Source organism: Pseudonaja textilis, chromosome 1, assembly GCF_049901715.1.
Source record: "Pseudonaja textilis isolate UNSWEBS1 chromosome 1, rPseTex1.2, whole genome shotgun sequence".
Classification (NCBI taxonomy): Eukaryota; Metazoa; Chordata; class Lepidosauria; order Squamata; family Elapidae; genus Pseudonaja; species Pseudonaja textilis.
In genome coordinates this window covers 72686570-72701032 of record NC_141990.1, presented here as the reverse complement: position 1 = coordinate 72701032, position 14463 = coordinate 72686570, and the positions used below count along the sequence as shown (strand labels likewise).

At 35.4% G+C, this 14463-nt stretch overlaps 1 protein-coding gene across 2 annotated transcripts in view; it reads right to left on the bottom strand.

The window, feature by feature from the left end:
• THBS2 (thrombospondin 2) overlaps window positions 1–14463 on the bottom strand; it is a 54337-nt gene that overhangs the window by 5643 nt on the left and 34231 nt on the right. For both annotated transcript variants that reach the window (XM_026705134.2, XM_026705135.2), the window contains exons 15-20: window positions 14154–14313; window positions 10826–10944; window positions 8002–8236; window positions 4207–4434; window positions 2426–2697; window positions 814–911 (exon numbers count right to left, since the gene is read on the bottom strand). In XM_026705134.2, the coding sequence (XP_026560919.1) occupies window positions 814–911; window positions 2426–2697; window positions 4207–4434; window positions 8002–8236; window positions 10826–10944; window positions 14154–14313 (1112 nt within the window). The remainder of the gene's footprint in view (window positions 1–813; window positions 912–2425; window positions 2698–4206; window positions 4435–8001; window positions 8237–10825; window positions 10945–14153; window positions 14314–14463) is intronic.

Genomic DNA, 14463 nt, shown 5'->3' with positions numbered 1-14463 from the left:
AAATTCATGTCATGATTTGCAAAAAAATGAATTGTTTACATATCTGAAGGCCAAAGGAATTCCCACATATCTTAAACAAATACATGGCACAATAATTCACGTGGCATAAATGTGTGAGAAGTTGAACAGGTAGTGTCGGACATGGGCAAACAGAAGGGGAAATGCAGTAACATTTCCCAAAGGCTATTGTTATTGTTGTTGTTATTGTTGTTATTGTTGTTGTTATTGTTGTTATTGTTGTTGTTATTGTTGTTGTTGTTGTTGTTATTGTTGTTATTGTTGTTCTGCATTCGTGGGAATATATGTGACATAAATAGAACTTTTTTACATTTATATTTTATTAAAATATTTTTTCTGAATAAATGTTCTTCAGAGGACCTGATTATTTAGAAAAGCTATTTAAGGTTGCCTTAGTTATATTCATTTTAATTTTAAGAAAAGAGGAGTAATCTTTTCTTTGACTCCCTTTTTTACTTTTATCATTTTTCTTTTCTTCTCACCTTTTACCCAGAACCAGATTATTTCATAGTAAAATTATAACTTTCTAAGAGTTGGAGGAAAATTATTTCTTTTAAATAATGTGATAATGTTTTGCCTTTGTTTATATATGCCATTCAGGATAAATTGAACATATCTGATGAGATGGAAAAGTGAGAAAACAAGAATTCAAAATCCCCCAAAGGCTTCAACTATAAAAAGAAACAGGCTGCCCTAAATGAAGTGATAACTTTGGCATTTGCTTACAAAGGATTATAAAACACATTTATGTTCAGATGGAAAAGCAATGGAATGCATCAGAAGAAAATGTCATACTTTATTAATCCTGTCTTAGGTCTGTGGATCAAATGCCACCTGTAGGCAGTATAATCTTTCCAACCAATATTTTTGGGATCATGCCACAAGGTACGCACCTGTAAAAAAGATAAAACACATAGACATACATTGGGAGAAAAAAAAAGGCTTACATGTATCATGCTATTGCTAATTGACCAATATCTTATGGTATCTAAACTTTGATTAAGGAAGAATGGTGGGTTACATCAGGAATAAACAACTGCCCATGCATACATGAAATTGGCTTTTATCCACTCATTACACTCTACTTATGAGTAACACATTACAACTCATATCACTCCCCTTAAATACATGAAAGGGTTTCATGTAGAAAATCAAGTCCCTTCCTCTTTTATTCCAGAGTGCAGGATATAAAATGATTCATATAAATGATGGGAAACAGATTCCAATTGAATGTTAGAAAATAAAAAACTTTCACAGTAAGATAGTTTGTTGGTAGTTTCTTGGTAGAGCTAGTCCCGCAGGAAGGTGATGGATTTCCCTATACAATATATATTTAAGTGGGATAGACAACCATTAGCTGGGGATGCTTTAATTTGAATTCCTGACCTCAGTTGGAAGTTGCACTTGATGGCCTCAATGATGCTTTCTGATTTTGTAATTCTATAGACCTATTCTATATATCAAAAGAGTTTTTCACCCTTCTGATACTATGACTTAGGCAGATGTTGCTATGGTAGAGAAAGGATGAGACGAGGAACTGATAGGAGGAGATTAGCATAGCAGGTATATTCCAAAGTACTTAGTTCTATGTAGAGCAGCTGGCTGTGATTCACTGATACAAAGGGAGTAACTAGCTGTATGTAGAGATTGTGTACTGAGTAACTGACTGTAATTGGGATAAAACTAAACTTGGGCCTAGTTTGGGTCTAGCAAACCAAATATAACTTGGTTAGGCTATGCATATATTCAATACTGATTTATCAGAACTTTAAGTTAAGCATCCCTCAAAAAGTGAAATGGAGAAGTAATACTCCATTGCTGTTCAGCAGAGCAGCCATATTATTTGGACTGATAGCAAGGATTCTATACATGCTATTAGCAAAACAGCTGCTCAAAGCAAATAAAGTTCATCTTGATGCTTTTTTAAAGAGAAACAACTCCCCTCCCTAAGATGCCACCAGTCTGCCCAGATTTAACCTCCGGAGCCCTTAATAATAAAACCTGAGCAATAAATTACCATTGGTCTGACCCCTATTCAAAGTATTTTCAGCACTTTCCTGCTTAAACCTTTCATGAAGAATTAGTCTTGACATGCAAGCTACCATGACTTTTCAACATGAGTTTTAAATCCTGAGGCACTTATAATTAAAATAAACATGAGGCAAGTTAAAATGATCATAAATAAGGTTAAAGTATGGTCAACAAAAGCTGCTGTAGAAAGGAAAGAAAAGTTCAATACATACCAGAATCTGTAACTCATTCCTAACATTTGTTCACTAATCACATGATTTGAATATGGGAGGGTTCTTCTGCGATTAAATGGGGGCAGGGGAAGTACAAGATTCCATAATTCCATGGTAACTTTGGGCTGACAATATATTGGTGAGGGGGGTTTTCAGCTAGTTACCTGTCCAAGTGTATTTCCTGTGTGCCAAAGAGCATTTCTTAAATGTTCACCAGTACCAGTTGTGGAATTTACCACCTTAAGGGACACCCCTGAGTATCCATAAGCTCTGGTTGGCTTATCTTCCCAGTATGTCTGAGTCACTTGCTTCCACATCAGGACATAGAAGCGACTACTGGACTGGTAACCAAAAACAAATCCAGCATAATCATCATCTCGGTCTGTGTTGACATAGAATGTGCCACTGAAGTCAACCGAACTGAATTCATCATAGCCTGAAGCAAGATGGAAAAGAAATTCTGAGTCCTCACAGGTATTATTTTAATTTCCCACATCTATTGTCAATATTATTTGATTTGATATATTCATTTGTTTTAGAATCAAGTCAATATTATTAATTTATCAAATTAATTTAGCCATCCATTCATCTATTGAAGATGATTCTGAGTGTTGCACAATAGATTAAAAAATATAAAAACATTGAACACAAATATAAGAAGCCATAGTAATGGATATTTAAAACCCCCAAATAAAAATGACTGCCTCAATAATGGAGTCACCTAGCCATGTTTTTGGCTCCCTGGGAGTACAATCACTCTACAAACTTATATATTTCTATAGGAATTATTGTAGTAATTATGAATCTCAGATAAATAGCTACATGATATTAGCCTTAAATTCGCTACCATTCTAGTCTTGCTTGAATAAATGAGATATAATCTGGGATGGAGTAATTTTTATCTCTTTTATGGTGAACACAGAATATCAATGCATGGTCTCATGACTTTTAGAAGAAAAGTAATCTGTATTAGGTAACTTTAAATTTTCTATCTTTGATTATTAACAAGTTATTTTTTAAGAGCTTGGGGAAAGTGTTCTACAACCAGAAATACTAAGTTTCAAACACATCATTAAACTGAATGTAAAATTTTCTTTCCTGGTTCAAAGAGTTTGCAATGTATGTTTGCTCTATGTAATAATAAATAGCATTACTTCAGAGCAGGGGTAGGATTCAATTTTTTAACAACCGGTTGTGTGGGCATGGCTTAATTGGTGGGCGTGGCTTGGTGGTCATGTGACTGGATGGACGTGGCTTGGTGGTCATGTTATTGGCTGGGCTGGTCAACTCAATATCATTCACATCGAGGCACGCATCTCCTCTCCTGGCCTCTCATGACTGTGGGGATACTGCAACAGTCGTAAGTGTGAAAAGCAGCCATAAGTCACTTTTTTCAGTGGCTTTGAATGGTCACTCCACACAAGCAAAGTACCAGCAAAGGAGGGGAAAAAAACTCCAGAGACATTCCTGAGACAGGAAGTCTAGTCCTGCCAAGAATGCAATAAGGGTTAACAGAGAGGTAGTTTCTTTAAGCAACACCAGAATGTTTCCTTCCTGCCTTCCTTACATGATTAGGCCAGTAATTTCTTCTAACAACCAGTTCTCCGAACTGCTTAGAATGTTAACAACCGGTTCTTGCGAATAGGTGCGAACTGGTAGAATCCCACCCCTGCTTCAGAGAAATATGTAATGAATTATCTTGGCCTATTGGAATTCTGAATTTTGATTGTGTAATCGATAGTTTCCAATTCTGATGAAATAATCCAGGTGAATCTCAAAAGCACTTCTTGATATAGCAATGGGAGCTGGTATGGAAAAGAAACAAAATCTAAAAATACCACAGGGTACTTGGAGATTCTTCTGAATAAATAACAGCTATGGTCAACTGTTATTATTCTGAATACATTCTGAATACAGTTCACTCAGAAGGGCTTCTAATACTCACCAACAGCTATGCCAGGATCTGAATTAGCAGTCTGAACCAATTCCTTGCCCTGGTGGCGAATTACCCAATTTGGGTCAATTTGAGCTGTTCCTTTAGGATCCAGGGGTACCATTTGAAATTTTCTGAAATCTGTTTCACTAATGGCATCATTTTCAGGGCAAGCATCAAAAATATCTGGGACACTATCATTGTCAAAATCATCTTTGCAGATGTCACCTCGGCCATCACCTGAATCATATAAATGTTTAAAAGCACACATAATAACAACTTTTTTTCTGTATGTGAAGTTGTGGACATTTATATTATACATTAAATGCTGATTAGTACCAAATAATACAGTGCAACAAATTCAGCAGCTTTACTACTCTGAAAAAAATTAAAAAAAATTACTAGTGAATGTTTATCCCTGAACTGCTATATCAGAATCATCTTCACACAGTGATAAGTGAAAGATTAGAATGTGGTGGCTCACATGTTTAGGACACTGATTTAGAGGTTAGCAAACCCATGTTTGAGACCCGAGTTCCTATGTGGTGGGGTGAGTTTCTGTCACTCGCTCCAGCTTCTTGATGGAGACATGAAGGAGCCTCTATGGGTGTCCCCTGGGCAACAGTGATGTTACCTTTCAACCTGGAAATGCCTTAAATGGTGCCTCTCACAAGATGGGGAGTGAAAGATGCTATAATATCTTAGGATTCAATTAAAATCCATATTCAGAAAATCATAGAATTTGAACAGATGTTGCAAATAATCTAGTGTATAATACATTATGCAGGATTAACAATATAGAGGTATTTCAAACTTAACATGTGGCTGTTCATAAGTTACTTAAATACTTTTATTGAACGAAGGAGTACAGTTAATGAGCACTAGAAAACAATTACCAACAGGCAGCACACATTACGTGTTTCTTGGTTTAAACTTGCGCTAGAGCTTTTCCTTTCTAATAGCTACTCTTGTATCTTATGCACAGAGATGCACAATTCCTTTCTATATTGTGAAGCATCCTCTTCTTACACAAAGTAGAATCACAAAGCCTTCTTTTTGCACTCGTATAACCATCTATAGAATGAATCTAATGAGCAAGCCCTTTTTTAGAACCAAACCATTATTCCTAACATGATAATTAAATTCTGGCTCTTTATAAAAAAAATTTTTTGCTATATGCAAAAAATTACTATAAATTACTATAAATACTAAATTACATATAGTGATTACTATATGCTATATACCTATTAATACATGTTAATGATTAATTGCTAAATTTACACTTCAGGTGTTCTTGCACATTTATGAATTGTAAAGAAGGGGGAAATCATTGGTAGATTTCTCTTCCCAAAGTACCATGTATTATAGGTTCACTGGTCTAATGGAAACTGTAAGTAAGATTATCATGAAGCTGAAAATCTGAGAAAATTGTAATACCACAAATACATATGAACTAGAACAGAGGTCTTCTAACTTGGCAACTTTAAGACTTGTGCTGGCTGGAGAATTCTGTGAGTTTAAGTTGCCAAGTTTGGGGACTTGGGACTATGAGCTGTTTGGGTGTGGGTGGGTGTGAATCCTTTATACCCTAAGAAATCCTGAATGTGATATTTAAAAAGTGCTTTGGGATTTTATTTTTTTATCTCTGTGTCATCAAATGTGTTCAGCAATGTTTTTCTATGAGTACTTAAGACTGGCCATGCATTTTTGTCCCATCTGTATTAAATGAGTGAAGAAGACAATAAAGTAAATCACATAAAATAGATTTGGCCATTCTTTCTTTCTTTATGTGGGAAAATTGTTTATTTCATAAAAATAGTAGTGATAAGCTAAAAGTAAAATAGACATTCCTTGAAGCTTTGGAATGTGACTGTATTGAAATTTTGGTTGATTAATGGGGCATTCAAGGCTAAACCACTCAAGAGAATAGAGTCTACCACCCCCAAATCACTTATACACAAAGTTTGACTAATGGCATTATGGTAAATAGTTGAAAAGCTCAGTCACATAATGGAATACATATAATGGTTTGAGATAGTTTTTGAGGTTAAAAACAAGAGACATTAAAATAAATGCCAAATTCTTAAACAAAAATGTCAACACTGACATTTCTGAGTTCCTGGACTAAATAACAACTTATAAAATGTTCATCCATTCCATAAATCTATTATTATGAATGTATACCTATAGGTAGTCTAACATTTCTTTCCAAAGCTGTGCTAACCATGTTAGATTTATATAAAGATTCCTTAACTCTCCGACTTCTGATGTTTCATCAAGTACTTCCAATACATTATATTTGTTCTCTCTCTCCTTCCCACCTCTCTCTTCTCCCTCCCACACTCTCTCAGCTAATTATCACACATTTTTAGGAATATACATAAATATTTATCAGCAGGAACTTGGCATGGAATATCAAAAAAAGTTTTTTAAAAATACAGATAGTAAGAATCAAGTTTTTCATAGTTTGCTCTTCATGAGAAAATGGCCCCACATTCACTGACTGGATGCTGTCCAAGTTGAATTCCAAATACTGATCAGTAATTGTGTTTATCTTAACACTTAAGGGGGTAAGTGTAGGTCTCCAGTTTTATTCTCTCTGGTAACTTCAAAGAAATGACTTCTTTGTCCAAGTGAGGTTTTAATTATTTGGTTTATATGTTGCCTAATTATTATTATTTTTTTTTTGCAACACTGATTGCTGCTGACAAGACTACTAACCCTTCAGTAATTTAGAAATGCATCTCACCCTGTTTTTCAACTAGGTCTGCTAGTTGAAAAACGGTTCCTCAGGTGACAGAAAAAAACATAGCATTCAGTTTAATTTCTTGGTAGAATTCTAACAATAGGAGCCTTGAAAATCAAATATGAATGATACAGCTTACTCTCAGGAGATCCTTGTTCATAGAACAGTTAACCACCTACCAATTTGAATAATAGATTAATACCTGGATTTCTGGGTACTGTAGTGAATGCTGTGTAGTGATTAGGATAGGGGTCTCCAAACTTGGCAACTTGAAGATTTGTGTGCACATCAACTCCAAGAATGGAGCTGAAGTCCACAAATTTTAAAGAGGCCAGGTTGGAGATCCTTGAATTAGGATACCAGATCTGTATTAAGAAGTACAATTTTTACACTCAACTTCAGTAGCTGGCAAATTTGAGCTGCCAGGCTAAAAATAAATATAAAAAATGTAATGAATGAAAAAATGTATTGAAAATGTATCAGAATTATCCTTCCAAAGTGAAGTATGACTCCTAGTCTCTTTTCTTTAGTGCAAACTTTGTCTCAAGATTCTGTTCCTTTCAGGTGGCAAATTCTGATTTCCCCCCTTTTTCCCCCTCAGGATAAGCAACGAATAAGATTCCTTAATAGAATACAACCCCAATAGAATACAATTATAATCAAGCAATAATAAATCAATAACTGCCACATTATTTTTATTGCCACTCAGTAAATGTGGTATTGTTAGTCTTTTAAGCTTCATGACATCTTTGGAAGGATACCCCACATGAATTCTCCAAGCAGGTCATCGGCAAAAATACTAAATAGTTTCATTTCAAATATAACAAGATCAACATTTGGTTGGCATTCTGAAACACAGAGTTTCCCTTCTTGGCTAAGGGAATCTGGGAATTATAGCACAACCTGTTTGGAAATCACTACAGTAAAGAAAGCCAGTGTCTCGTATTATTCAGGTACCCAAAACAGAGACTCTATGTGAAAATACTAGAACTGACTGTAGCTGCACATTGATTTGTGGATTGTTTTTAAACAAATTCTGTTGTAGGAAAATATAATCTTACCATCAGAATCTTCTTGGTCAGGGTTGAATGTAAGTCGACAATTGTCTCTGTCATCTGGGACACCATCATTATCATCGTCATGATCACAGGCATCCCCTTTGCCATCTTTGTCATGATCAGCCTGGTTAGCATTGGAAATGTAAGGGCAGTTGTCTTTGTTATTCTGATGACCATCGTCATCTATGTCTTCATTGTTATCACATTGGTCACCAACCAGATCATTGTCCACATCAGTCTAAGGAGGAAAATGGGTAAGAAGTTTGAAAGTGTTTGCAATAAAAATAAAGACAAAACAAAATCCATGAAATCACAGGGCTAGTAACTTCCTTACAAATATATATTTATGGCAAGGAAGACAGACAGACATATCATTTATACATTCTAATTCAGAATGTGTAAGATACCACCAGATCACGAGGCAGAGTATAACAATCTGAAATAGCTTTTCATTTACCTAGTGTGGGATGGATTGTTATGAATCTCCCTCATTCAAATTCTTGACCTCTGCAGAATTTGCAGAACCATGAGGAAATAACATGGATATGTATATAATCATTTTTTTTCTAAGCAGTTTACAGGATCAGCACATTGCGATCCTCATTTTACTGACCCTGGAAGAATGGAAGGCTGAGTCAACCTTGAGGCAGTCAGGATTGAACTGCTGGCAGTGAGAATGCAGAGTTTAGCCTGCAATACTGCATTCTACCCACTGCACCATCATGGCTCCTTGACACCAACTAAGTCATTCTCAGTAATTGCCACTCTGTCCTAAGTTTGCTAGCAATTAACGTTTCTTACATCTGATACAATGGGTAATCATTTGTCATTGCCCCAAAGTATCTACTAAGAGCATTAGGAGGTGAAAAAGTATGTCAGTGAAATTGGGAAAGACTTTGATCTCAACCATTCTGGATTTGGGCTTTGTTCCCTTTGCAAGATCTTACAAATGAGAGAAACTGTGCTGCATGCATGCTCCTGTGAAAAATTGCCTGGGCAATGTTTTTAAGATGTGAAAGGATGTTGCTTTGAATAATGTTCCCTTGAAAGAAATAATACAGGAAGCCTCAGGCAATAACTTTATACACTTAGAAATTCCAGATCATACGCTGAAATCAAAGGTAAATATTTTCAGCTGAATCTTTGAAAACTTGAAAGGTGTTCTTTAATAATATTTAGCTCATTTCCAAGATACAGATTGTTGATTATATTTGCTTTTAATATAGACATGTGGCCTGTTATTGAAAAGAATAATTTTCATTTTATATAAAGTGAGCAATTTTCCTTTCCAAATAAAATCATGAATAAGTAGAACAAAGCACCAATGAGACAAGGTGATAAAACCATTGTGGTTTGGCACCCGTGTTACTAATTTTAAAACTTCTGGTGAGTTTTTTTTTAAAAAGCACATACTCACACATGGAGAAACTCTCCAGCTCACTCCAACACACAATCCATTTCACTACTACACATATAAACGTAATGGGCTCCTCAGTCTTCCTCGTATCAACCCAGGTTTGTTAAGACGTTGCTCAAAGGAACATTGTACAGCAAAATGCTTGAGCAAATTGCCTGAACATTATTTTATTTGCCACCTTTTTATTTGCCACAGACATTTCATGTCCCTTGCAAGCAAGCTTCTCTTCTGCCTCTAAAAGGAACAGCTGCCATCATGCAAATTAGACAGTATCATGAGCTATGCCTTGACAATTTCTGTAGTGAGTTAAAAACAGCAGATTGAAGGATAAACTTTGTGGGTACATAAACAGAGGAGGATCAGTTTAATGCTTAGGAAGGATACCTGAATGCTCCATATGTTACTTTGGAATTCACTATATAAGCATGCATGTATATATGTGTGTGGGTTGTGTGTGCATGTATATATGTAGTATATATACATATGTCTGTGTATGCCTGTGTATACACTCATAGATGATGGATGGGATAGATAGATAGATAGATAGATAGATAGATAGATAGATAGATAGATAGATAGATAGATGATAGATAGACAGAGATAGACAGACAGACAGACAGACAGACAGACAGACAGACAGATCTGTATCTCTATCTCTATATCATCTATATCTAATCTAGATAGATAGATAGATAGATAGATAGATAGATAGATAGATAGATAGATAGATCTATAGATCTCTATCTATATCATCTCTATCTATATTATCTCTATCTATATTATCTCTATCTATATCATCTCTATATCATCTATATCTAATCTAGATAGATAGATGATAGATAGATAGATAGATAGATAGATAGATAGATAGATAGATAGATAGACAGACAGACAGTGATGTAGAAATACAGATAGAAATAGATAGAGAGATAGAAATAAATAGATTTATAGATAGATTAGGACAACATCAGAAGATGTGGAGAGACCTGGCCCATAGAATCACCAAGAGTTGGACATGACTAAATGGATAACATCATCATCATATAGGCATATAGGTATATAAACAAACTTGAGTTTATGATCATAATTTATTGCCACAGAAATTAATCCCTAGTATGAAGATGGTTGGGTGAATATTTTATTACCAACAAAAATTACCAATTCTCTTCAGTTACTTATTTTTCCTATTTTCCTATTTCTTGAAGGAATTTTTCCAGTATGTTAAAGGGGGGGGGGGCAATTGGGGTAAAACAACCAGCAATATTATCATCCTTTTGCACCCTAAATTGCAAATTTGGGTTTAGAAAAAGAACGATATTCAATGCTGAAACAATGAAAAAAAGTATAATTCAAACCCCTAAAATCACGGCCACATCTTCCCTTTCTACATTGAAGAAGTACATCATTTACCTGATCCGGATTGTGTACTAGGGGACAATTATCACAATGATCACCAACTCCATCTCTATCTGTATCTATCTGGTCTGTGTTGTAGACATATGGGCAGTTGTCACGATCATTGAAAATATCTGCCAGGATGAAAAAGCAATATAAATGAAACCAGATGTTCAGATTCCAGTCAAAACAACATTTTTTTCAAGAGTTAGTACAGGAATGGAGGGGTTTTTTTTTACCCCATTTTACCCTTCCCCTAAGTCTGAATGAAGGATGGTCAAATGAGAGTAATTAGCCTGGGATTCTCCCATATGTTTCATAGCCCATGGGTCACTCTGGACTCAAGACATGAAGAATATATTGAACTTGGTGCTGCTAGACCAAATGGTTCAGGCCAGGTCCTATCTTAGACAGCAATCTGTTTTTCATAGTAGCCTGCAAGCTGTAGATGGAGGTCTATCCAGGGGTGGGATTCTACCAGTTCGCAACTATTCGCTAGAACCGGTTGTTAACATTCTAAGCAGTTCAGAGAACCAGTTGTTAGAAGAAATTACTGGGCTAATCCTGTAAGGAAGGCAGGAAGGAAACATTCTGTTGTTGCTTATAGAAACTGCCTCCCCGTTAACCCTTATTACATTCTTGGCTGGACTAGACTTCCTGTATCAGGATCGTCTCTGGAGTTTTTCCCCCTCCTTTGCTGGTACTTTGCTTGTGTGGAGTGACCATTCAAAGTTACAATGGCACTGAAAAAAGTGACTTATGACCATTTTTCACACTTAGGACTGTTGCAGCATCCCCACAGTCATAAGAGGCCAGGCAAGGAGATGCATGCCTCGATGTGAGTGATATTGAGTTGGCCACACCCAGCCAATAACATGACTACCAAGCCATGCCCACCAACTAAGCCACACCCACAGAACCAGTTGTTAAAAAATTTGAATCCCGCCCCTGGGTGTATCCCTCTTGAACTGGTTTTCTGTTACAACTGGTATGTATTTGAAGGCATGTTGTGACTAGCCCAGAGGTAACAGCGAACCTTTCAGACTGAAAGACATCTACCCCATCCAGATGTCGATGGGGCAAGTGAGGAAATATGCACAGGGACATGAGGTTGCAAGAATGAAAGATCAGGAGTTTTTATCATTTTAGTTAATAGCATCTTCGTATGCCTCCAGTTTTAAAGTCATCCAGTTATTAGACATCAACTGTCTTGTAATAGTGAAATCCACAGGTCAATTCAGATTCTGAGCAAAACAGTTACATATCTATTGTAGTCTCCTTTGTCTGTTAAAGATGTGTTTGCTTTGCCATGCTTTCCCTAAATTACAGCCCACAGTCAAAAAAAAATTACAACATTATAGATACCACCTATAGGATCGCGCTTTCTGTTTCCAAGCTGATCAAATATCTTCAAGATATCACATCACTGAGTCAACTTTTAGGTTCATTCTAAAATGGCCTATTTCTCCTATACATAATTTTGCATGTTATACTACTTAAGAATACTACCAAATAATTTTGTGCCAAAGGCATTGATCAGTTCAAGGTATCAATTTTGAAAAGACTCTCTATGTTTTGGTGAGGATTCAGAACTCAGTTGATAGAAAACCATCAGGTATCTTCCCAAATTCCTACCAGGCCAGTTTTTGATGAAAACAAGATGTAAAACACATTTACATGAGCTATATTAGTGTTTGCTTGTGTGTGTGTGTGTGTATGTGTGTGTGTGTGTGTGTGTTGTAGTTATTGTTGTTGTTATTTTTGGTGACGACCATCATTTGTAAACTCAGGAATATGAACCAGAATGTAAAGATAAATACATAAATCCTTTTACATACACTGTTCTATCTTTGTCAAACACATTTTATTTCAGTAGATAATTTATAAATGACTCATTGTAAAACTATTATTGAGTCAGAAATCTTTTCTGATTGACTACAAATCAGAAGTGCCCATTCTTGAATGTTAATATATTCCTTGAAAAGGTATTATGACATATACTTCCAGAAAATGATGGAAGTTGATAAGGTTTTCCTGTATATTTCAATTATATTTCTGTTCGTTTGTTTTTTCTTGCAATTTTGCCAGAACATCAACCAAGAAATAAGTCCAATCATTAATGTATGGGAAACTTTCAAATTTCTTCTGATATACATATCCAATATGCATATTCACTGAACCAAATCCAAGGCTTAAAGGTTATCTCCTCTGCTTTCTAATCTTGCCCAAACTGGAAAGTGAGATTCAGCTGCCAAGAAGTGCTACAACAACATCCTTAGGATATTAATCTTTCAGGCTGCAAGTCATGCCAAAATGAATAAACCCAAAGGCATTAAAAATATATCAAAGCTATTTGGGTTGGTAGATTTTTCAAAGCTGGGCTACTGTTCAGATTATATTTGCCAGTTTAATAATGTTAAATATCTACCATTGATTTTTCTCTCCCTTTCAGCCAAACATGTAATTTACGATCCTTATTATTCTAAGATCTAAAATAATTTCCTTTCTTTTCTCCAGGCATTTTGGCAAGCACTTCAGGCGGAGACATTTATTTGACTGGCACATCAAATATGGTTTTTCATGCAAGTGTATTCTACATAAATATTTTAATTTCTTTAATTTCTTGTGAACTCCCATAGAATATTATTGGATGGCCTACAAAAACATATGAAATAACTTTAAAAAAATTGCCAGACCATAATTATACTTGCCTTTCTTATTAAGTTTAGATATCAAATGAGTGTGATAGTATTAGAAAATATCTGTTTGTATATAGCTTTTGTCCATAAGGAGTTGCTTAACTGACCTATTTGCCTATTTTATTTCAGAGTAGAGTACCTTGGAAAACATGATGAAGTGTCATCAGTATTACATAATTATTTGTCCAATAAGTATCACCATAACCCACAGTTTCAGGGGATATTGCCAAAAATGATCCCACAATTCATGGAAAACTTTGATTGAAAGAGTCTTCCATAGATGTATCTCCCTCTCACCCCCCATTGATAAAACCAATATAATAAATCATGGATTGATCATTATTTTGGTCACTACCAGTCAAAACATTCATTGTTGCTGGCAATATCTGTCCTTTCAGTTACAAAAAGAATGAGCCAAAACTAAAGATAAAAGATGTTAGCATATGAACAATGAATAAAATAAATGTGAATATAATTCACTTCTGAATTTCAGCCATACATTGCACATTATCTTTACAATCGAAAAAGATGGGTATAAGTACTTGGATTACAGATGTTTCCAGAAATATATCTTGATATGGAATGGAAGTTAATCTAGACTACTTTCTAGAAAGAAAATGGAAGAGAGTAGAGTAGATGCATACCATCTCCATCAATATCTACTGCACACGCATCACCCTCTCCATTATGATTGGTGTCAATCTGAGCAGGATTGTGCACATATGGACAGTTATCACAACGATCACCAACTTCATCTTTATCATAATCATATTGCCGGGGATTAAAAAGAAGTGGACAATTGTCCTAAAAGAAGAAGCAAAATCATAGAATAAACATGGGAGTACACATCAAGTTTGGAAAAAAAATTCCTTTTTCTCTAAACCAAATAATATGCCCCACATATTACACTCCAATGGTTTGAAAAAAAATTGTGGAAAACTCTTTTCTAGATGG